The 22,505-nt window shown below is 40.1% G+C and overlaps 1 protein-coding gene across 4 annotated transcripts in view; it reads left to right on the top strand.

Annotated features, from left to right (window-relative positions):
- Window positions 1-16,952, top strand: part of APP (amyloid beta precursor protein) — a 199,095-nt gene extending 182,143 nt beyond the window's left edge. For all 4 annotated transcript variants that reach the window (XM_066571952.1, XM_066571954.1, XM_066571951.1 and 1 more), the window contains 3 exons: window positions 10,289-10,389; window positions 13,943-14,089; window positions 15,711-16,952. In XM_066571952.1, the coding sequence (XP_066428049.1) occupies window positions 10,289-10,389; window positions 13,943-14,089; window positions 15,711-15,812 (350 nt within the window). In that variant the 3' untranslated portion in view covers window positions 15,813-16,952. The remainder of the gene's footprint in view (window positions 1-10,288; window positions 10,390-13,942; window positions 14,090-15,710) is intronic.
- Window positions 16,953-22,505: the final 5,553 nt, after the last annotated feature.

Below are 22,505 nucleotides of genomic sequence, written 5' to 3'. Positions count from 1 at the left end.
AACTACAGAAATTGCTACAGTGGGAGGTAAAATAAGCTCATATGTTGCAGCAACTGGGATATGTGTCAAAACTGGCAATGTAGTGTGCTTCTAGCACTGTTTTAGGAGTCTGCCATCTTTACTTATGTTTAGAGTCTTAATTCAATCCATGAAGAGATCCTGGAAACTGGTACAGAGCTACAATGCCAAAAATCTTGAGATCAGGAAAAAATCCCTTCAGTACTGCATTATCTACCTTCTTCCCCAGGAGCAGTAGAAATATCACAGATGAAACATGCATATGGTTTAATCCAAATTTTGTAATGCTATTTCAGTCTAGCAGATTTCTTATAATATTAAAATCTATTATTATTTGCAATTTTAATTTCAGTCCTCTTGAAATATTTCCTGTTATGAGGCCCATATTTATTACCACAGGTTATTCTTTCCTCCCTTCTGTTCCCTCACTCATAGACACATATCTCAGAAATCCTTAGTGTCCCTTCTCTAGAGAAAAGATTTTCTCTCAATGCCACTCTCTTGTTTCAGAATGAAACTGTGTGTTTTAGTCAAGTTTGGGGGTGTTCACAGGGGTGCCAGGAAGAGGGAAGAGATGAGGATCTGACTCCATGTTTCAGAAGGCTGATTTATTAGTTTATGATATATATATTATATTAAAACTATACTAAAAGAATAGAAGAAAGGATTTCATCAGAAGGGTAGCAAAGGAATAGAAAGGAATGGAATGATAATAAAATCTTGTGACTGACCAGAGAGTCCCAAGACAGCTGGACTGTGATTGGCCATTAATCAAAAACAACCACATGAGACCAATCACAGATGCACCTGTTGCATTCCACAGCAGCAGATAACCATTGGTTACATTTTGTTCCTGAGGCCTCTCGGCTTCTAAGGAGAAAAATCCTAAGGAAAGGATTTTTCATAAAATGTGTCTGTGGCAGTCAAGTGCATTAGAGTGCTTTGTTGGTTGTGTTGATACACGTAGTACTGAAGTCTATAAGCCTCATGACAATAAGTCATGAGTCATCTTGGTGAATGTGTGCAATAGACTACTAAGGATAGGTCAAAAATATTTCAGCATTTTACCATTATGGCTTGAAATTTGGCAGATGGCAGATGCTGTAACTTTTCTACTGTGAAAATTGCATGGGATATTTCCTCAATGTTCTGCTAAAGTGCAAAGTTGTGCTTAACTTTCCTATGTCTTTAATCACCATTTATAGATTTAAAAAATTTTTCTTAGTCATACAGTTTCTGTCTATAAATGTCCATGTGGTTTTTCATCATCATTCAAAAGCAAATTGTGTGTGACAAAATTGCACTTTAACAGAGAAATTATTCCAATCTGAATATCTTAATGAACTAGGAATAGAGGAAAGCAAATAGATGCTTATTTCAACTGTGAAGTAGAGAAGGGATTCTGATAGTTTAAAAGTGTGTACTTTAAAACAGTTTTACTTTACTTGCTAATTACAAACAAAATTTCTATATTGGAGGTTGAAAAAGGAAAATTATTACCTTTTGTGCAGTAACTATCCTTTTGGGATTAGTCTGTTTTTACAGTTTGGGGCTATTATTGAAGAAAAAACCTAAAAATATAGTAGATTACTGTAGAGTGAAAAAGTATTAATGAAAGACCTGCAGATTAATGCATCCAGCTGCTTGTGACTTTTTGTTTTAATTGCCCAGCTTCTTGTTGGTTTCCTGAAAGATTTGCCCTTTCTGTGGGCCTGACTTGATGCTTCTACCTGCTTGGCTCAAGGGACCTGCTTCTTCAGGATGGAAATAATTGGTATCATGTCAATCTGTAACACTCCAAGCCTGAAGAAGAATAAATGAATGTTTTGTAGCTGTTTGAATTTCTTGAAGAAAATGAGCTCTGAAAGGACTAAGACAAACATGCAAACATGTGCCCTTTTTTCTCTTTTCCATTTTATTTACTTCTTGCTCACACATCATTCTTATAATGATCAGTATGTTTTTCTTACAGGCAGATCAAAATCATGCAGATCATCTTTGTCACTTTCTTACAAGAGATAATTTGGTCACAGTACAGAACAGAGTCACAGACTCACAGAGTACTGGCTTGAAAGGGCACCTCAACGACCATCTGGTCCAACAAGTCTTTAGATGGTAGTAGTATTTGTGATACCTGGGATCTTTTTCCTTCACCACATCATCCTCTTTCAAAATATGAAGTCTGTGAGTCAAGCCAGAAATAGTCAGGAGTTGTCCAGTTCATAGGGTAGAAAAGTTTATGAGTAAGGATCAAGTTTAAAGCATTTGTTGAAATTTATGCCAGTTGTCCAAACCCCCACCTCTGTTGTGCTCCACCTTGACTGTCTACAATTAAAGCTTGAATTGGAATCTGATCTACATCAGTCCTAGGAAAAGAATATTGTCTGGATGAATGCCATTTTCTAGTATGGATAAAACATCTGTGTAATTCACAGGGGCATTAGACAAGGACTCTACTGCCTTAACTTACTGTCCTTCCCCTTCCTAATTCACAAATGGGCAAACAAACATAAAAATTATGCCTAAAACTGTTTCTTATCATCTTCTTCCTAAAAAAGGAAGTAAATGAGATGGTGAAAGGTCAGAGGGAAGAAAAATATCTAGAAATATTAAGTAGTCATCAATGCACTATTTTTAATACAGCACAAAATTATAACAGATTTATGACATATTTATTGCTATTTATAAATTGCTTTATACAAGGAGATGTTAGATGTTAGAAGGCTGCAGTCCAGCCTGAGAACTTCCATACAAATAACTTCAGATAGAACAAGTACCTCTTTTCTTGATAACCTCACTGTAACAACTTATTCAGTAGTGTTTCCTTCTCTCCTGTGCTCCAGCAGTCACTTTTTCATGATGAGCACTTAATTTCTTGCAACTGAATTTTGGGTATCTGTTTATTAGTAATTTTTTCTTTGTGTGTGTGTGTGTGCACATGTACATATAGAGACAAATGCACATAAAAATACATATAAAAACATCTCTAGATGATCATGAGCAAGCACCTTTTACTTAACATTAATTCAGCTGCTTTGATTTGTGGAAATTGAGTGAAGATTAAAAAATGTGCCATCAGAAGGGACATTGCTTACTATTAGCATATTTTCTGTAATTCAAGGTGATAAACAGCAAATGCTCTGTTCAGGACAGATCATATTTTCATATCTTACAGAGTTGCAGTTGTAATTATACACTCACAGCTGTAAATACATCACTTACAGGATGCCCATAGTTCACAATGCAAGGATTTTTGCTATTAAGTATGTTACTTTGTTCCATGTAGTATAGTTTGGACTTGGTAGTTTTTGTGTTATTCCAGCTCTTTGTCAGTGGATCATTTTTGCAAACATTGAATTATTTCGGGGAAACTTTGCACATAAAGCTGCCTCTGTGTCTTTGGCCCTTCTGCTAATAAATCCTGACATGTCTATCTTCATTACATTACATAATAATTGAGGGTTTTTTTCCCTCATGCAGAGGCTCTGTAAGCCTAATGGCTGTTCTGCAGAATCATTGGCACATATGCTGTGGTCTGTATGAGGTGAGGGCATAGAGCAGCTTAGTTATTTATGATTTTCTTGTCAGAAACTGCCAACATTTTTTTTTCCTGTCTTTGTGATGTTAGTTCAATACAGTTGCTTTAAACAAAATAAAAATAATAATTTTTTTCCATTAGATTGTTTTGGTTTGTTTTATGACATCGTTGCTAACTGAATGCAATTACAGGTACATAGGCACAGCATCTGGATTGACATGCCAGAAAGATTATCAAACCAGATTTTACTTGTTTTAATTATTCATTTCTACACACATGTATTCTGAGAAATAATTATTTTATACTTCATTCCATTAAGATTCTTTTGTAAAAAAGATAACACTTTTATTGCACTTATTTTCTGATTTTTTCAATTTGAGATCCCCATAATCATCCATGAAGTAAAAGTAAACCAGCAGTTCACTGACATCTTAGGAGAGACCAGAAAGTTTTATCTCTGTGCAGTCTTAAAAAAGTGCATATCCCTCAAAGATGCTTGAGTTAACCTTACAAAAAAGGGTATATAGTCTTCATTTTCATTTTTATGAGTTTACAAAATGAAAACTCATCAAAATTAGTTTACAGACAGAGTCATATGGAAGCAATAGTTGAACTTCTAATTACAACAGGCAGCTCTCTACTCCAGGGGTTTGTTCAAAGACTGCATTCCTTCCCTTCCACCCTTTTTATCTTTGATGAAGATTAACCCAGATAAAGCTGTTTGCCACATGTGTAACAGGCTTTGATTCAACAACACTCTTCTTGTTCTTGCCATGACTGAAGCACAGTTCATGGACATGGAGCTGAATGTTTTCCTGAATGCAGTCAGTACTGTAGTCACTCAAACTGCTACTTTGATTTTCTCTGTGTAGAGAACACCCAGGTCTAGTTGTTTCAACAGTGCTTCACTTGGAGATTTAATTTTTAACTCTGGATGTAACCTCAGGCACAGCTAACACTCTTCTATCTGTGCAGAACAATATCACAAAACCTTTCTAGCTGTTTATGTAACCAGTAGACAAAGTAATTGCAAGCAATTAGGTAGATGATGTGCATCTAATTATATCCTTGGTGGGATTCACTGTAACCTCTTTTTCTAGTCTTCTGAAAGCAGAAATATATTTACACAAACACAGGAGCTCATCAGTGTTAGTGAAGAGTGTTCTTCAAAGCAGCTACTTGGTTTTTATTTCATATGAGTAGTTTTTCACTCCATATGATTTTTTTTTTTCCCATTAGGGCAAGGAAAAATTGGAGTTTCATACTCTCCATTTTTTGATGTTTGGAAATGTATGTGTGCACATATGCATGTGTACACATGTATATATAAAAGCAGTTAATATTGTTAATTAAAAGCAATATCAATAAAAAGCCCATGGTTTTTATAACAAAAGAGTTTTGTCAGTTTTTCTAAGGAGCTGTGAGTTAATGTATTTTTCAGCTGAATTGAAGCATTTTTAAATTGAAGTGATTAGGATTGCAGCTCCCTAAAGATGGTATATAATTCAAAAGAAAACTGGTAGCAATTATCATAATTTGTGAATTTGCAATGAGGCTGTTGCTCTCACTTTTCATCTTGTATATTGGCTTTTATGTTTGGCTTGTGTGTTTTAGAATTGGTAATGGAAAAAACATTATTTTGTCCGAGGTCAGGATTAAAGTTCTTGTCAGAGAGAGAACTGTTCTTTGTGTGCTTGTCTTCGGTGCAAGGGTGAAGAGGTATTAGGAATCCCTTGTCTGTCTGCATCTCATCTCTGATCAAAGTTTTAGAAAGACCCTGTAGTTTTTCCTGCTGCAGTTACTACCCTTGAACAGTATATCTTTGATTTTAGCCTGCAAGTCTAAATGTGTGGTCACTAGGACAGTAAAGTGAATGAACTGGTAATAGAGAGAATCTCTTCAACAGAAAGTCTCAATTCTATAACATTGGGGAAAGGTGTGTGTAACCCTAGGTGTATTTTTATCTCATACCAGGTATTTAATTGATTCCAGTGCAATGTCATACTTCTCCTTACTATATAAGTTATTTGCAGAAGATGAGAAATTTACCCTAGTTGAAGTCTTTTTCCTCACTTCTAAGGGAGGTAGAATGAAGGAAAAAGTTGCTATCGGGTTTGTTAGTGCAACAGCTAAAAAAAAAAAAAAATTTCTCTGTTTCTAACTTTTTTCTGGTGCAAGTTGCCAAAAATAAGTTTCAGTAAGTCTTAGCATCATTAACTTCCTAATATCAGGTCCTACTTTGTGTTCAGATTCCATGGCATTTTTGTGGGGTCTTGGTCACTGGGCTCAAACAAAAAGATTTCTGCCTAATCCCAAGGCAAAAACCCATTGTTTAACCTGCTATATGCTGAAAGCATGGCTCCCATCCTGCTGTTTGATTGGAATTGTCAAAAGCAGAAGTGCTCATGTCCATTATCTTACCTCTAGCAGTGGTACAAACAGAATATGTACAGATTTCACCTCTGCCTTATATGCCAGCACATCTATTGAGCATTTGGCAGCTAGTATTTGATAGGTTCCAGGACTGAAAACTGTATTTTCACCATTGTGTTTAATAACCCTGAAGGAACCTTTCTTCTTTGCATTTGTTCATTTGTATTTTGAACATCGTCGTGATTTGTGCTGGTGAGTTCCACAGTCCAATTTTGCATTGTACTGAATTCATAGCCATGTTAGTGTCCTGTATTTCTTAGGAGAAGTAATGAATGAATGACCATTTCCTGTAGACTTTCCCCTTGTCATTCACAGTCACACACTCTGTTGTGTTTCACCTCATTTGCCTCTTCTAGTGTGAAGACTCACGATTTCAGTCCTTCAGGTACAAAAGCCATTCCATACCTGTGATCATCTGTGTCTCCCTGCATTATATCTTTTGTAGTTCTTCTGCCTTTGGGTGAGGTGAGGTGACCAGAGCAAATAGCCAGATTCAAAATGAGGATGCATCAAGTGGTGTAACAATGTTTTCTATTTTCTCATCATTGCTCCTACCTTTCTCTTTGCCTTTTTGACTGCTACTGAACCAAGTGCCATAGAGTTACCCACTGTGACTGCAAGGTCTCTGTCCCAGGTAGAACAGAGCTAAATTAGAGTCTTTATATGTGTAATTAGGGCTGTGTAGCCCCACAAGCACCACTTTGCATTATATCAACACAAAATATAATTTCCCTTTTATTGTGCTCTTGGAATATGTAAGATCCTTCTGCAGTTCTTTGCACCTGGTTTTACTTTAACTATCCTCTTTTTTTCTTGAATTTTTTGTCAGTTAACTTTGTCATGTCACTATTCACTCTCCTATCCAGATCACTTTGCAAACAGCACAGCATGGATTCTTTTGGGACCCACTGGTAATATTCCTCCATTGTGAAAAACAGATGTGTATTTGCACTTCATTTCCTTTTTCTTAGTTATGGAAAGTAATGTAGGACTTTCCCTTCTAATCCTTGGTTCTTAGCTTGTGTCAGAGCTTTGATCAGGGACCTTCTCAAAAGCTTTTTGGAAATCCAGATTCACTCTAAGCAGAATCCCTGTTTCCCATGTGATCCCTAACTCTTCCAGTGACTTCTATGAGTTTGGGAGGTAGGACTTCCCTCAACAAAAGACAAGCAGATTCTTCACTGATTTATCTTATGTGTGTGTGGATATGTTCTAATCAATATTTATGGCTTCAGTGGATTTGCCAGCTGTAGCAGTCAAGTTGTACAGTTCCTCAGGCCTTTGCCTTGGTGGAATCTCCATGTGGTGCTTTTGCCAGGGTATCTGCAAGGGCAGCGAGTGTGGCCATGGCCAGCGGTGAGCAGCTGGGAGCAGCCACCTCTTCAGCTCTGCAGCCAAGGACAGTAAAAAGTCCTGGGAAAGCCCTTTCCCCCCAGCTACTGCACTGGTACTCCACTACTGTAATTTCCCCCCTTCCCTTTTAATCCTAAAACCAAAAAGGCACGAGGGGTTGACAGGTCGAGCTTCCTTGCTTCCTTGTTCTCCTTTGTTGCAATCTGCTCTAATCATAGAGGAGCAAAGAGAACTAACTCTCTGAATTAAGTGGAACAAACCTGGATGTTTCAATAATCCCCAAAATGCAGTTAAAACCAAAAGGGGTTAGATGTTGATACAAAAAAAATTATACCTTTCATTTAATAGTAAGAGAGGCAAAGAGAAAGAAAGAGAAAAGAGAGAAAGAAATAGAAATGGGGGGTAGGGGGAGGGAGGACAGGGAGAATGACAGAGACAGATTAAGTAGAAGCAGACCAGCAATGATGTCTCCTTGTTTATCTCCATTTGGTCTTCTTGCTGGTGAGGGTCCCCTGCCAAAAAGTATAGAATCCAATAGATGAGTACACTTTTGGGCAGGTGGGAGCACACAGGTACCTCCCTGAGGGGGGCCAGTTTGACACTTGTAAGACTGTGGATCTGTTGCATCATGCAGGATCATGTGCAGTGCTCTGGTGCAGGGTCTGGGGACCCCTTTGGGGAGGGCCTTGGATGGGCCATGACACCCCCTCAGCTGTGCCCCATGTGAATGTCCCATAGATGTGGCTTTCCAGGGGTGAGAGGCCCTGCAGCTGGGCCAGTCTGCCCAGTGGAGGATGGGTGTTCACTGCCTCTAAGCAGAGGATTTTTCCCCATACACAGGAAACCTCTCCTGCTCATCCCTTTGATGGAGGGGTCTGCACAAGCCTGGCAGCAGATAAGCCTGGCGCTATAGCCTCCACCCCTGAAGGTGCTGGGCTTAATCCTCCTGTAAAAGCATTCTTCCCAAATTCTTCCCAGACCTGAGAACAGTGTCACTTTATCTTACCTCAAAGCAATTTACAGCACAGGGCCTCAGTCAGGAGTCTTGGGTGCAGTTTTTGTTAGACGGTTTTGCTAAGATAGGCAGTAGTCCTTTGTAAAAATATTTAAGCCATAAACCATAACATTTCAGTCTCCAACATACTTTTCCTCATTTCCCATTGGTGCAGGTGTAGGGGGTACTTTGAGATGATGCACAAAAGAGAGTAAATTGTGCTCTTAATTTGGAAAACTAGCCACAGCTACTTCAAGGATAGAAAGTTAAACTTGTTTTCAGGTACCACATGAGCTTTATTTCTTGCAGCTCCACTTCCTCCTGCATTTCTTTGACAGAATATCATTGTTTTCAGACTGCAATTCCTTAGGTAGTTTACAATTCTTACATTTAAAAATGTCTCCCATAAATGTCATAATATGTTTGTGTACTGTTGTGTAGCATCAAAAATCAGGAACTTAATAGATTTGAGGGGTTGAAGTGCTTGATTCCTTAAAAAAAAAGTAAGGTAAAATTTATGAGGCAGTCAGACTCTTCAAAAAAATAACCATAAATTGTTTACAGCCTGAGGATGATTCTTGTTCTTTCCTTTGCATGTTTTCCTATGAAAATAAAGAGTTGGTAATCTGTACAGTCCAGAGAAGGATGGTCTATTCTTCCTGGTTCATAATTCAAAAATAAACCACCACTTAATGAAAAAAGAAATTGCACATTTGAAGGCAATAAAAAATAATTATTGGATTGAGTGCTGTTTTAGGCTGTGGAGCTCATTGGCACATGGAATTCTTAAGGAATTATTATTGAGAGTCCAGCGAGACAGTGGAGCACAGGAGCAGTCAGTAGTGTTGAGAATTTTAAAAGAGGTTCTTCCTCTGAACAAAAATTAAGTTCAGTGCAAGATTCTAAGAATTTAGCCTTGGAGAGAGGAATTGGGAGTGAGAAAATGCTGATATAAACACAAACAAGGAATATGAAGTAGTTTGTTCTTACTATATTCAGTAAAGGGAGGAAATTACATCTCATAAACACCATTCTTCTGCAGTGTTTTACCTCCAAAAAATACAAATGTCAAGTACATGGAACTGAGAAGGAAAACAATCAGCTCCATGAATATCCATACGGTCTCTCTAAGCCAGAGCCAGCTCTTCAGGATTCACAGACATATACAGGATTCACCACTCATTCTCCTAAGGCTATTTTCCAGGAGGAAATTTTGGCCTTCTTTCCAGCTAGATGAGTGCAGCATCTCCCCTTCTCACCTGTAAGAGAACAGGACTGTAAACTGTACAATTATACATATTGCTAGCTGTAGTCACTTGCTTTTCTGTATGTTTCTAACAGAGAGACAGCTATCATCTTTGAAGACAAGAAGAGTCATTAATTCTGAGCACTATGAAATCTGAAAACTCTGTAAACGCCACAAACATTTTAGTAACTTGTGCATGTTTGTGGAAAAGGTACAGACTCGCAGGAAGCAAGAAAATAAAGATATCTGGAGTTCTCTTATTCACACCATGAGTATTTTGTTTTTTCCTCACAGCAGCCTGAGCTGAGGGAGGAGGAGGATTTTGGCCTAAACAACAAATTTTCGTGGCTGTGAGAGCAGATCTGTGTGCAGCCTGTGAGCCAATTCAGGAGGCCTCTGTTGGTCCCTCACAGCTTTGTTCATGCAGTGTTTCATGCTGGAAGCCTTGAATGCCTGTACTGATATAGCTGCTGAGGACTGAGGGTCATTTAACATAGGAGAAACTTTACTACCTCATTCTGTGTCACCTCAGTGGGACTGAAACACCAGATGTACCTCACTTTCCTCCCAGTTCCTTTTCACATTGCATCACACCTCCTCCGTGTGAATGGCACTGCTGCCTTCTGCTCTCCAGCAATGGGGTTAAGCAGAACCTTCCTGAATCTGAATCCTGAATTTAATGAATTGTCTTTGTGGTGCAATGCAGGTTCTGGGTTGACCAATGTTAAGACAGAAGAGATATCTGAGGTGAAGATGGATGCGGAGTTCCGGCATGACTCAGGATATGAAGTTCATCATCAAAAGCTGGTGAGTGACCGAGCAGTGCTTTCCATGCATGCATTTTGAGATGCTGATTCAATCCTGAACTAGTGAGTCACTTATGGCCATGTTTTGCTTGAGTGATGTGGACACTGAAAGTACCAACAAAAAGTTAGCATGTGAAAAGATTATGATTTTTCTGGTTCTCTGTTCAATGAGAGTAAGCCTGGAACAATGTCAGCAGAGAGGATGGAAAGTCATTGAGCCTCACATGAGAGGAAATTCTGACAGCTCCTGTCCTTGCACTACTGTGGTATTTTTGGGGTCCCCAGGATGAAGGAGGAATTGATGAATCTGTCTCCATGTTCTTAGAAGGCTAATTTATTATTTTATGTTATTATATTATATTAAAGAATACTATACTAAAGCTATACTAACTAGAGAAAGGATACAGACAGAAGGCTTAACAAGATACTAATTAAAAACTTGTGACTGACTCCTCAGAGTCCAACACAACCTGATGGAGATTGGTCATTAAGTGAAAACAATTCACATGAAACCAATCAAACATGCACCTGTTGGATAAACAATCTCCAACCACATTCCAAAGCAGCAAAACACAGGAGAAGCAATCAGATAATCATTGCTGTCATTTTTCCCTGAGGCTTCTCAGTTTCCCAGGTGAAGAAATCCTGGTGAAGGGATTTTTCCAGAAAATATGACAGTGACACACTGCCATGCCACTGGATGTGCTTATATGGAAAATACTTGTCCCACAGTCCATCTGTCTCATAGTCTCTCTGTATTATACAAGGGATACAGAGGATGGAAAATGCTGAGTTTAAAGAAAAGAAAAAGAGTTTGAGACGCATAGCATGGTGCAGCAAGAAATAAAATGACACCATTTCAGGAATATAGTCCATTCCCATCAAAACAGATGGCAGTGGTGTATGCATGGAGCATATCCTTTCACAAGAATGGCTGCTTGGGATGAAAGGAGATTCCCCAATGGCCTTAATTTTAGTTTGTGTTTGGCTATATCTGTGTGTTTTGTTCTTTAAGGTGTATGAAATTATTATTAACAGGGGAAAGGCAGGCAGGAGCAAAATATTGTTCCCCATTTGACCTGTGCTTCTTATGAGCATAAAAATGACAACCAAAACCACTGTAGGTAAGAAAAACATCTTCTAAAAGCTTTTTTTGGTCGCTTAATAAGCAATGAAGAACCCAGACAGCAATGTTGACTATAATCCTGTTCTGTTTCTTCTTTGTAAGGGTATATTATGTGATGAGGTTTCAGTTCCATGGCTTTCAATATCCTGATATTAAAGTTGAAAGCTTTTTTTCCTTAATATATTTTTAAAGCTAAGTAGTGCTGAAAACCAAAATTAACACGGGACTCAAATTTGCATTTGAACTAGACAGTCACTGTGTGAAAGGATATTCTGCCATCTCTTTGATGCCAAGAACTGAGAATTACCAATTTGATGAGTTAATCCAAAATGCATTAGCACTAATTTGGGAAAGTCTGACGTGCTTAGCTCAGATGGGTTAAACATGCCAATGGAGCAAACCTGTGCAGGGTGCAGAAGGGAAGGAATTTGCAGGAACATGGGCTAGACACAGTAGTTACTGGCTGTCATAGTTTTCAGCAGCAGCCTTTAGTGTGGAAGTGGTTTGATACCATCTCAGGGAATTAGGTGCTGGGAACTCCCCATACCATGGTGGCTGATGGGGAGGGCATTGCAGTCCCTGCACATGGTAATCTCTGTCATGCTTAAAATGGGACCTTTTTAGCTTTTCACAGTGTTTTTTGCCATACTTTTTACATACTTTACAAGCACTATTTAAAAATTAGTGAGCTGTCTTCTAGGTTATCTTTTCAATTGAGGCTGAGCAGGGATTCTGGTATTGCTGAGCAAACACTGGACTGATGCTGGACTGACAAGGCCTTGCTTCCCTGCCACACACCATGTCCTGCCCAATGCCCCTCTACATTTAGCATTCATTCAAAAGCAGGGAGCAGAAAACACTTTGATCTGTGCATCCATTCTATGCCATGGCACAATTTCCTGAAACAGTCTCCTAAAGATACTGCTTTGAATTCAGCTGCACATTGTATTTTACATGCAGACCTCTGAATTGGGTTGAAATTGCATTTATTTTCTCCTTTATGGAGGTCCATGTTTGAACTGTACATTAAGTTGATTCTCATGGCTTGAAGTGCTTAAGGCCTTCCTCTCTTGCAGATGTATATTAGCTGGGGCATTTCAGTGCTCCTGAAATAGTACAGTAACAGAATTTCAGTCCTAGGCAGGTAAAACTCATGGAAGAAATTACTACTTTGCACTGGTTTATGCCAACACTATCCATTGTTTGTACTTTCTAGTAAATTTTTAACTTTGTTATAACACATTTCTTGCTTGTGACTAGGAACAATATAAATATTTATGCTGCATGCTTTAATACCTTTCTGACAAAGGTTGTGTTTATTAAAGAGTGCAAATGTTACACAGCTCAGTATAATTCTCAGCTGGTTTCTTGCTTCCCTCTACATTTTTGTTAAATACTTGTCAAAGTATTTATTCTTTCAGCATGAGATAGTCATACCATTCTGTGAATGTAATTTATTCTCCAATTATTTTTGCCCATTTTGGTTTAAAATAATAATAATAACACCACCACCAACAACAATAATATTAATAATAATTATAGTAATTAAAATAGCCGGCTATTGGTCTGCAGACAAAAGAATTGTAATGTATGCTCATATGTGAAATAATCCTATGTATCCTTTGAATATGGAACAAGGCAATGAAGGCAATCACCCATTCTTCGTACCTGCTCCTGCTTATAAAAGCCAGATTTATTATATGCACAGTAAAGCATCTTGCTTTCCTCTGTTTTGCCTTATCAGTGCATAAAATTCAAGTGAATTTTCTCTGGTTTTCACAGAGCTATAACCTCCTAGGTCTCACAGAAGTACAGCCTGCAGATACAGCTTATTCTCTTTACCCTGCAAGATCTTGAAGCACTCCTTTATGGTCACTTAAATCAGTGATAGCTTTTGTTGGCTCATCTCCTTTGGTGTGAGGATTTTCTCCCAGCTGGGTGTGTGCAGGTTTCACTTAGTTCACAGGTCCTTCACTACTCTTTCGTAGAAAAAATGCTTCATAGTCCAAACAGGCCACACAGATGTAAATGTATGACCCCACTCATGATTACCATTCTGAAAATAAAGAAATGTTTGTGCTCCTGGGTTGCTCCACTCAAGCTTATCACTCGTGCAATCAGCTTGACTTGCTTACTCAAGGGAAAAAGGGAGCTACTGTCTAAGACCTGTGTGAAGCTGAACATGGAGCTGAGTCCCCCTTTGAGCACAGCACTGCTGCACCACAGGCCATACATGTCCCAGATTCCTCCTCTCCAGCTTCCAGAGCTTTGTGGCACAGCAATCCAGGTTTGAGTAATTCCCAAGAGAAGCAGTGCCATTTAATTACTGATGCTTCAACAGCCTTTATACTGCTGTGGCAGCTTGGCAGGTTAGTCAAATGTTCAGTGAGCTTTTTAGTAGCTATCTTCCTTTATATTTCTTTTGTAGGTGTTCTTTGCTGAAGATGTGGGCTCAAATAAAGGTGCTGTCATTGGACTAATGGTGGGAGGTGTTGTCATAGCAACAGTGATTGTCATTACTTTGGTGATGCTGAAGAAGAAGCAGTACACATCTATTCATCATGGGGTTGTGGAGGTAAGAAAAGAGTTCCAAGCACAACTGGTGTCACCTGTGCAACACAGTCAACACCCTGCATAAATATTAATTTATGAGGGAAGAAATTGTGGTTTTAGCTATGTTGGCATTGTTACATCCAGCAGTGTGGAATCAATTTGCTTTATTTAGTAAATGCAAGCACAATGTAAACCATGTTAAAGTGGGTGTAAAACCACAAAACTTTCTTCTGCAACTATTTCAGACCAATCACTTGATAATGTGAAAGTTCATTTTATAAGAAATTTGACAGTAGCCAATGAGAAGATACTGTGCAGGAGGAAAATCTGGTTTTACTGTTGGGAAATCATACACCAATTTTTTTATTTAGCTGTAATGTTTAGACTGGCCCTCCCATAGCTTGTGCTATGCACTGCAAGGATTTTCCCTAGAGAAGAATTTTTTTGTTCTCTGTTCTCTAAACAAGATTTTTGGTTGCCACAAACAGTTTTGGATTTATGGCTAATCTGAAACTCATCATTTTGAGAAACAAATAGTATGTAAGACTCTTATATAAGATTTTCAAGATGAAAATCTGTCTCTTCTCAGTCTGCCAAGGAAGTTTGTGGTCAATTTACAGTAATTTAAAATATTTTATCTATTTCTTGGCTTTACGATAAGATCTCTGTAAGTAGAAAGACTTCATTATGAGAACTGGAAGAGGTTCATGTAACTCTTTTTCTTCTTGTTTAGTTTGCTGTGCAAGTGTCAGGTTTGCAGACAGTACTTGTATTAGTAAGCAATTGAGACACTTGTTTATTTTTGCCTTTTAGAGTTGCAATTTTACATTTTTGATTGAAATTGAAGTCTTGATCAAGTCCATAGTTTATGTTGGTTTAATCTTGAGTCAAATGAACCTTGCTTTGTTCTTGCTGGAGACACACATGATTTATTCCACTGTCTGGGATTACAAAGGGTCTTAAGAATTATTTGTGTAAACCTTTGTCTTAAGCCTATGCTTGTGCATCCTTGTGTCCACACTGTGGTTATCCATGTGGTTTGAAACTCTCCAAAGAGACTTGGTCAGGAGATCACCCACAGTGTGGGGTGATTTGCACAGATAGCAACCTGTGCAGAATTTTGGACCAAGAGGCAGAAAATAGCAAACAGAAATCTCAGCTTTAGCTTTTGATGTGATAGCTTTCAGCTATCTACATTTTGTAGAAAATTGAAGCAGGTTTTAGTATTAATCCACCAAGCTGGTGGATATCTGGATATCTGCTGCCAACAGTTGTGCCACCAGAGACTCTCCTTCGGGTGAATTTAGTAATAATGGAAAAAACAGGAACCTTGTTAGGCCAAGCCCCAGATCAGACACTGAATGTAGACATGCCATTATTGCAGGATGTCTTGGTTTGAAAGACAGGTGTCTGCTAAGGAAGGCAGAAAGGAAGATGTAAACCCCCTCCCTCTGAATTACTGTAATTTTGAAGTTAAGGAGCTCTCAGGCAAAGATATGAGGGTAGGAATAACAGTTCCTTACTAGTATGTATAAATTAAAAAAACCAACAACAACAAACTACAACTTAATAGGAAAATTAAGACACAGGGTATGCTGTGAATGAAGCAGGAATGTGACCCCAGTTGTCCCCTCTCCTGACAGGTCGATGCTGCAGTGACACCAGAGGAGCGCCACCTTTCCAAGATGCAGCAAAATGGCTACGAAAATCCCACATACAAGTTCTTTGAACAGATGCAGAACTAGGACATCATAGCAGCCTCATGAGTTGAATGGAAGAATAATTGCTTCACTGCCCATTGGTGTTCAGTTATAATGTGGAAAGAAAGAAAAACACTCTGCTTTATTATTTACTCATTCTCGCCTTTTGACAGCTGTGCTGTAACACAAGTAGATGCCTGAACTTGAATTAATAAAATCGGTAATGTATTTTCTCTCTCTTTCTCTTTACATTTCAGTCTTTACACTACATTATTAATGAATGTTTTTTGTGTACTGTAAAGAGGTTAGCTGTATTTACCTAGTGCATGGATAGATTCTCTTTCCCAATTATTTATCATGTAGCTCTTTAGCCAGTTGTATATTATTCTTGTGATTTGTGACAAAAATTAGGTCCTAGTTGAAACATGCTTTAAGAATTGATGGGGGATGCTTTCTGTGTCTGTGGGGTTTAGCTGCTTCTCTTTGCTGAGCATTTTTTTCTGATCACTATGCATTTTAAAGTAAACCAACATTTTGTAAAAGTATTTCAGACGAGTTATTGAAATTCTTTTTCTCTGCAACTGCATTTTATTGTACGAATTGTTGCTCCTGCTGTATTAGTGATGTAGAAATCATGAGAATACACATTTGTTTTGTTGTGCCTGTTTTATGTGCACACTTTAGGCATTGAAAGGTAAACTTTATTTTCTTTTCCATGTATCTTTTTGATCTTAAAAAAATTATTAAAAAGAGTCCCTGTTAATTGTGAGCACTTCTGGGGGACGAAGTGCCTGCTGGCCAAAAGTTAACAGGGGTCCTCTGCAGGATGATTGTACAGAGCCATTGCTTATTGAATTGATAGCTTTCTACACTGTGTTACATAAATAAATTAAGAAAAGAATGTGTGGGCAAGAGTTTTCTTTGGAGGCAGAAAACAAGAGTTCTGAAAGCCATTTAAACAGAAAATGAGGGTGTTCACCCTGAGAGAGAGCTGGGATCCTACAGAGATTGCGGCACTGACAGTAGGACTGGAGCAGAAGGAAGGCAGCAGTGAGACAGGGCAGGAAGTGGGAAGTGCCATCTTTGGCACAGCTACCCTCTGAGATGTCTTTTCCTTTTTTCCTTTTCTTTTACTTTCAGTTTGTATAACAGTGTTTTAATGTAAATAAATACATTCCTGGAGGAGCCCTGTTGTGGTAGTGCGTTTCTGTGCCAACCAGCCACCCTTGCTCATGCAGAGGAGCATGACATGGATGCCTAACCCACCTCCCACTTTCCTGGCCATCCCCTGGCATGACTTACCAGCAAGTTCTTCCCTCTGCTCCCCACACCTCTGCTGGCTTTCTGGCAAGATCTGTGCCTTGCAATGTGCTATATGCTGGTGAAGGCGAGGAGGAGCCTCCCAGACTGCACCCAGCTTGGTTCTGCTGCCTCACAGCAAGTGCCCAGGAGGGTTGAACAGCAGCACCAGGAATTTTTTTTCTGCAGGAAGAAGGCAAAGCCATTGGTGAGCTGGGATACATAACCCCCAGCCCAGCATGTTCTCTCCATTGCCTGAGAGCTTCCTTCAGCTCCTGATCCTCCAGGAGCACTCCTGTGGCACAGGGAGAGCACAGTAACTCTCCACAGGGCTCTCCTGCCAAGAGAGATGAGACCACAGTGGATGAGTGGACCTGGGGATCTTCAAGATAGGTTTTATACCCAGTCCAAAATAAGGACTGCTCTGTTCAAACTGGGAAATGGGTTCTGGAATAAAACTGGAGGGGTGTGTTTGTGAGATTTGTGAGAAAGAAAGTGAATTTCTGTTTCTCTACAGTGAATGGGTTAGATAAAGCAGGACTGAAGGAAGATCTAGGAGCAAATAAAGACAGCATGATCTCTTCAGGGAAAGCCTCTTGTAACTCAGTTTGTGTGCAAGCCACGGCAGCCTCTTCTTCAGCATCACTGGCAGCTTTTGTCTCAGCAAGCAAGATGAGGCTTGGCTGCAGAGCAGCTGCACAGCTCAGGCAAATGGCTGAGTCACTCCCAACTTCAACTAGGAGAAAATAATAGTTTCCAGTCCTATTACTCACTAGTCCTTCCCCATCCATGCATGATGTTACACAAAACCTCACCTGTTCAGGTAATTCACCTGCTGGCCTGGAACACAGCCATGCTGTCACACTGGCCAGGAGGGATGTTCCCTGGGAGGGAACAGCCAGGTCAGGGAGTTTCAGAAGCCACCTGTGGGGATTCAGGATGATGGGGTGGCACCTACTACTTGGAATCAGTAGTGGGAAAAACTTCAGAGCTTCCCATTGCCTGTTACCAACCAAGTGTTTATTCCCTTTACTCTTCCATCTCTACTGTGTAAAGGGAATTCATCTCACTCTGGAAGTGGTTGGTGTTATTTGCAGGCCTTGGAGTACCAGTGTGTTACAAAAAACTTACAAAATAGCCCCAGAGGATTTACCTTCTCCAGTTTAAAAACTGAACTGGCTGGGCCAGAATAATGTGTGATGATAAACAGAGGCTTTCAGGCCCCAAGCTGCTTAAAAAAAACATTATTCTACAACTATTTAGGTTTAAGCTTGTGTCTATTTGTGTAGGTCTTGTTATATAGGTCACACGTACCACCTAGAAAGGAACACATAAGACTGTCTTCTGTGCACATGTCCAGTGTCATAGAAGATGATCCCACTTCTGGGGGAAGGCAGGATGTAATTCAATTTAGCCCAGTCTCATTAAAGAGGGATTATCAAAATTCCTTTGAGAGAAAGCTGGAGTAATCCATAAGATACAGAGAACCAGTGGCCTTTAGAGCAAATTTCATTTATAATACCATAATCCCATGCAATCTCAGTTATAGAAAAATGCAATTGCTCTGAACACCAGATCCCAGATAATCAAGTCTCCTGGTGTGGGGTTATGTGTCCAGTGAGATGCTGGTGCTGCTCTTGCTACTTGTGCATGAGCTGTTAATAAATTGCTGTTTAATGCACTGATTAGGTGATCAGGTTTTATGATTCCCTCCACACACACTCTCCTGAAAGAAATGCACACCGTGCCATGCATGGAAAGCACAAGGTGTGAACAAAGTTCCCAAAACTTCAAGAGAAACACTCCCACAACTGCTCCAACTCTGGAAGCTGATGTTCCCAGGTAAAAGTGGCAGCATCCTGCCTATCTCTAGCCATGCAAGCTCCTTATTGTGGAAAGATTATATTAGGTATGAACGAACACAAAGTAGAAAAGTTCACTGAGGACAGTAGCTGAGTGCCTTGCTTCTAAGTGTGAAATTGATTTGGTATTGATTGATTGATTTGCTTCTAATCATGCCTTGCTTCTAAGTGTGGGATTGATTTGGTATCACCCTCCTCAGCAATAAACCAGGCAGGGCCACTGCATGCAGCCATGGGCTGGAAACAAAATGCTGTTCTCCAGCCCTGAGGAAATTACTCTTGGGGGGTGGGGGAATAAATAAAATAAAAATATCCCTATCTGTTGAGTTGATCTGTTACATGGAAGAAGTTTTCTAGCCTGTCCATTTCAACAGAACACAGTTAGAGGGTGTTTGCACGGCAGGTTCATCAGCAGAGCTGGTGAGGGTGGTGGTCCCTGGCAAGGGAGAGTGGTGCCAGCAGGGATGGGAGCCAGCCCAAGCCTCCCCAGCCCCTGGGGTGTGCTGGAGGTCTGGCTGGCTTGTGTTGGCTTGCTCAGGTTAATGAGTCCCAGGTGCAAGGTGAAGCTTCAGACATTTTCAGGCACACCATAAAGTGTGCCGTGCTCTGCATTCAGTGTCTGCCTCCAAATCAGACTGGAGAGCCAACAGCTGGGGACAGGGTTTAGGGGTGATTATGGTGGTGCTGGGTTGAGAGTTGTACAAATGACCTTGAGGGTGTCTTTCCAGCCTTGATGGTGCTGGGTTTCTCTGACTACATGGTTATCTAGGAAAAGCAAACAAGGCTTTGTGTTGCCTTTGTAGACAGCACCTCACAGCAGCTGTATTTTCCTTTAGGTCTCTTGTGATCTTTGCACAGCTCCAAAGTCTCCATCCTCATTGTGTCTGCACTTACCAAAGCAATTTTTGAGGGCCTTCACTGTGTGGCCAAATGGCTCATTTTTATTGTTTAAAGGAATGGATTTTGTGGGCAGTAGGCAAGCTGCTGTTCAAATGCCTCCAGGCAGCGTGCATAAAAACACCCTAATGACACATAGGAACAGGTTACAAATAACACTGTCTGCTTCTATTTCTCTGCACTTTTTCCATCACTTGAAAATGAGTGGCTCAATTAAGTGAGGCTACAATGGCTCTTCTCTCTCATTGCTTCCCACCAATTATCTATTCCTCCTCCTTCCTACAAGAAGCAAGCACTGAATATTCCCCACAGCTTTCTACAGTCCTGCAAAATTTATTTGGCTGACTATACAGCAAAATCTTTCAAGGTTCCAAATAGAAGTATTGAGATTTATATTGAAGTAATTACATATTCTGGCTTTAATAGGATTCTTAGTTAAAGCTGAAATTGGACACTGAATTAGAAAGCAAGTCTCCCTAACTAGTGCCTCCCATGTATGGTCTTCAGCATCAGTTGTGAGGAGACCCCATGGGAGCTGGACTTGTTTAGTCTGGAGAAGACTGAGAGGGGATCTCATCAGTATATAAAAATACCTCAAAGTAGGTCTTTAGGAAGACCATGGCAGACTTTTCAGTGGTGCTCCATGACAGGATGAGGAGTAATAGCAATAAACTAAAACACAAGAAGATCCACCTGAACATGAGGAGGAACTTCTTTCCATGGAAAGTGGCAGAGCACTAGATCAGGCTGCCCAGGGAGGTCCTGGGTCCTCCCTCTCCGGAGATATTCCAAACCCACCTGGACACATTTCTGTGTCACCTGCTCCAGGGAGGTTAAACTGGATGATCTCCAGAGGTCCCTTCCAACCCTGACAGTTCCATGGTTCTGTGTTTGTAACCTAGTTTCTCTAAGGAAGATTGTTCCAGAAAAACATCCACCGCAGTTTCAGAAAGAATACAACCTAGGTCAAAGGGTGATTGGTGTTGGGGTGATTTTATGATGGTACTTCATTCCCTAATCATCTGCTTTATGCCCAGAAATGGCTGGGGTATCTTTAAGATGAAGCCTGGGAATGCAGGGCACGGCCCTGTTCAATCTCTCCGGTGTTCCCCAGACAGAGCGGACCAGGGACGCTGCATTGTTACTTCTGTTGGATTGGGCTTTTTGCTTGCTTAAAGCAAGAAGTTTTTTCCCTACACTTTCCCTGGCTTGGAGGCTGTACTGGGAATCCTCCCAGCAGCTTTTTGGGTTTTTGTTCCCTTGAACTCTTTTTGGCTTGGCTTGTTTTCCTTTTTGGCCAGTCCAGGGAGCCAGCAAGACAGCCCCAAACCCAAGACCTAGGAGGACCTGAAGCAACAGGAGAAAGAACATTAAAATCCACCAACTTTGGCTGCTGTGAGGGGGGGACCCACACCAGAAATTCAACAGATTTCCCATTTGCTTCGCTCTGGGCTGCTACATGAACTCCTCTTCCCCTTCCTGGAGAAAAAAGGGACCAGTTGTCATTTTGTTTTCCAAGCCACATGGTCAGTCCAAGTAATTTTCTTCCCTGGGCATTTTTTGGGGGTTTTTTTGTTGTTGTTCTGATGTGGGGATGTGTGGGTGGCTGGGTGGAGAGTATATATCTAGCATTCTGGGAGTTCATACCTAGCATTTATTCAATCCTTTTCTGTACATTGTGGGCACATGCCCCTCGCCTCTCTCCACCTTTATTTTTTTGTTAATAAACTTATTTAGGTTTTTTGTTTTCACTTTCACCCACTGGTTTCAATTTCTCTCATTGGCAGAAGAAACGGGAGGGAGTTTTTGAAGCTCTTTTCTCTTTAAAGGAAATGCTCATTCCTGGGACTTTTCTCCAGAAATTTGTCTCCAAAACCAAGACAATTGGTCTTTTAAAACATTGCTAATTAATAAATAAATGAAAGAGAGAGACAGAGGAAGAAAACTAGCTGGAACAGGGCAGACACACGTCAGCAGGGGCTGACCAGCACCTGCAGGAAGCAGATACTTGAAATAGCTGTGACATTGCTGCTGGTCCAAAACAGGTTGTGGTAATTATGGTTATTTTGAGTCCCACACCAACTCCATCTGTGTCTAAACACTACTTTAGGCTGTAGCTCTGGCTGTGTTTCAAGCACAGGATCTTTTTTTTCCATTTCATTAGGATGAGAGGGCTTGGAAGAAACAGGCAAAATCCTATTTACCCCATATGTTGTTCCTCTAAGAAGGGTTCATGAAGGTCTGCATCCCTCCAGCTACTGCACGGGATGAGAGCAAACTCAAGCAGCGCTCCCTGCCTGGAAGGCAACTGAGCTCCGGAGTCTTCACTTGACTTTTAGAGTCCCTTGAGAAGAAAAAAACCCAAACCTGTGATAAATATCTTACAGTGCTGGCTTTCATTAGAGTGAATACTATGTGTTTCATAATGCTGACTTTTGTAAGAGAAGTCCTGCTAAAGTTTTGAGTTCTTTTAATGCGAATGTTGTGTTGTAATAGCAGCGTTGGTGAAGCGTTGTTGTAATGTTAACATTTAACCAATGAAGCAACCGAAACCTGTTGAATGTATTGAAGAGTAACAAATGACCCTGACTGAGGCCACTGCACATGCTCCAAAAAGGCAGGACAGAGGAGGACCCATGTTAAAATGTTTGAATACGTGTGACCATTGTATAAATATGTA

This window comes from Molothrus aeneus, chromosome 2 (genome assembly GCF_037042795.1).
Source record: "Molothrus aeneus isolate 106 chromosome 2, BPBGC_Maene_1.0, whole genome shotgun sequence".
Taxonomy (NCBI): Eukaryota; Metazoa; Chordata; class Aves; order Passeriformes; family Icteridae; genus Molothrus; species Molothrus aeneus.
Note: the sequence above shows the minus strand (reverse complement) of the source record. Positions and strands in the feature narration are given on the sequence as shown.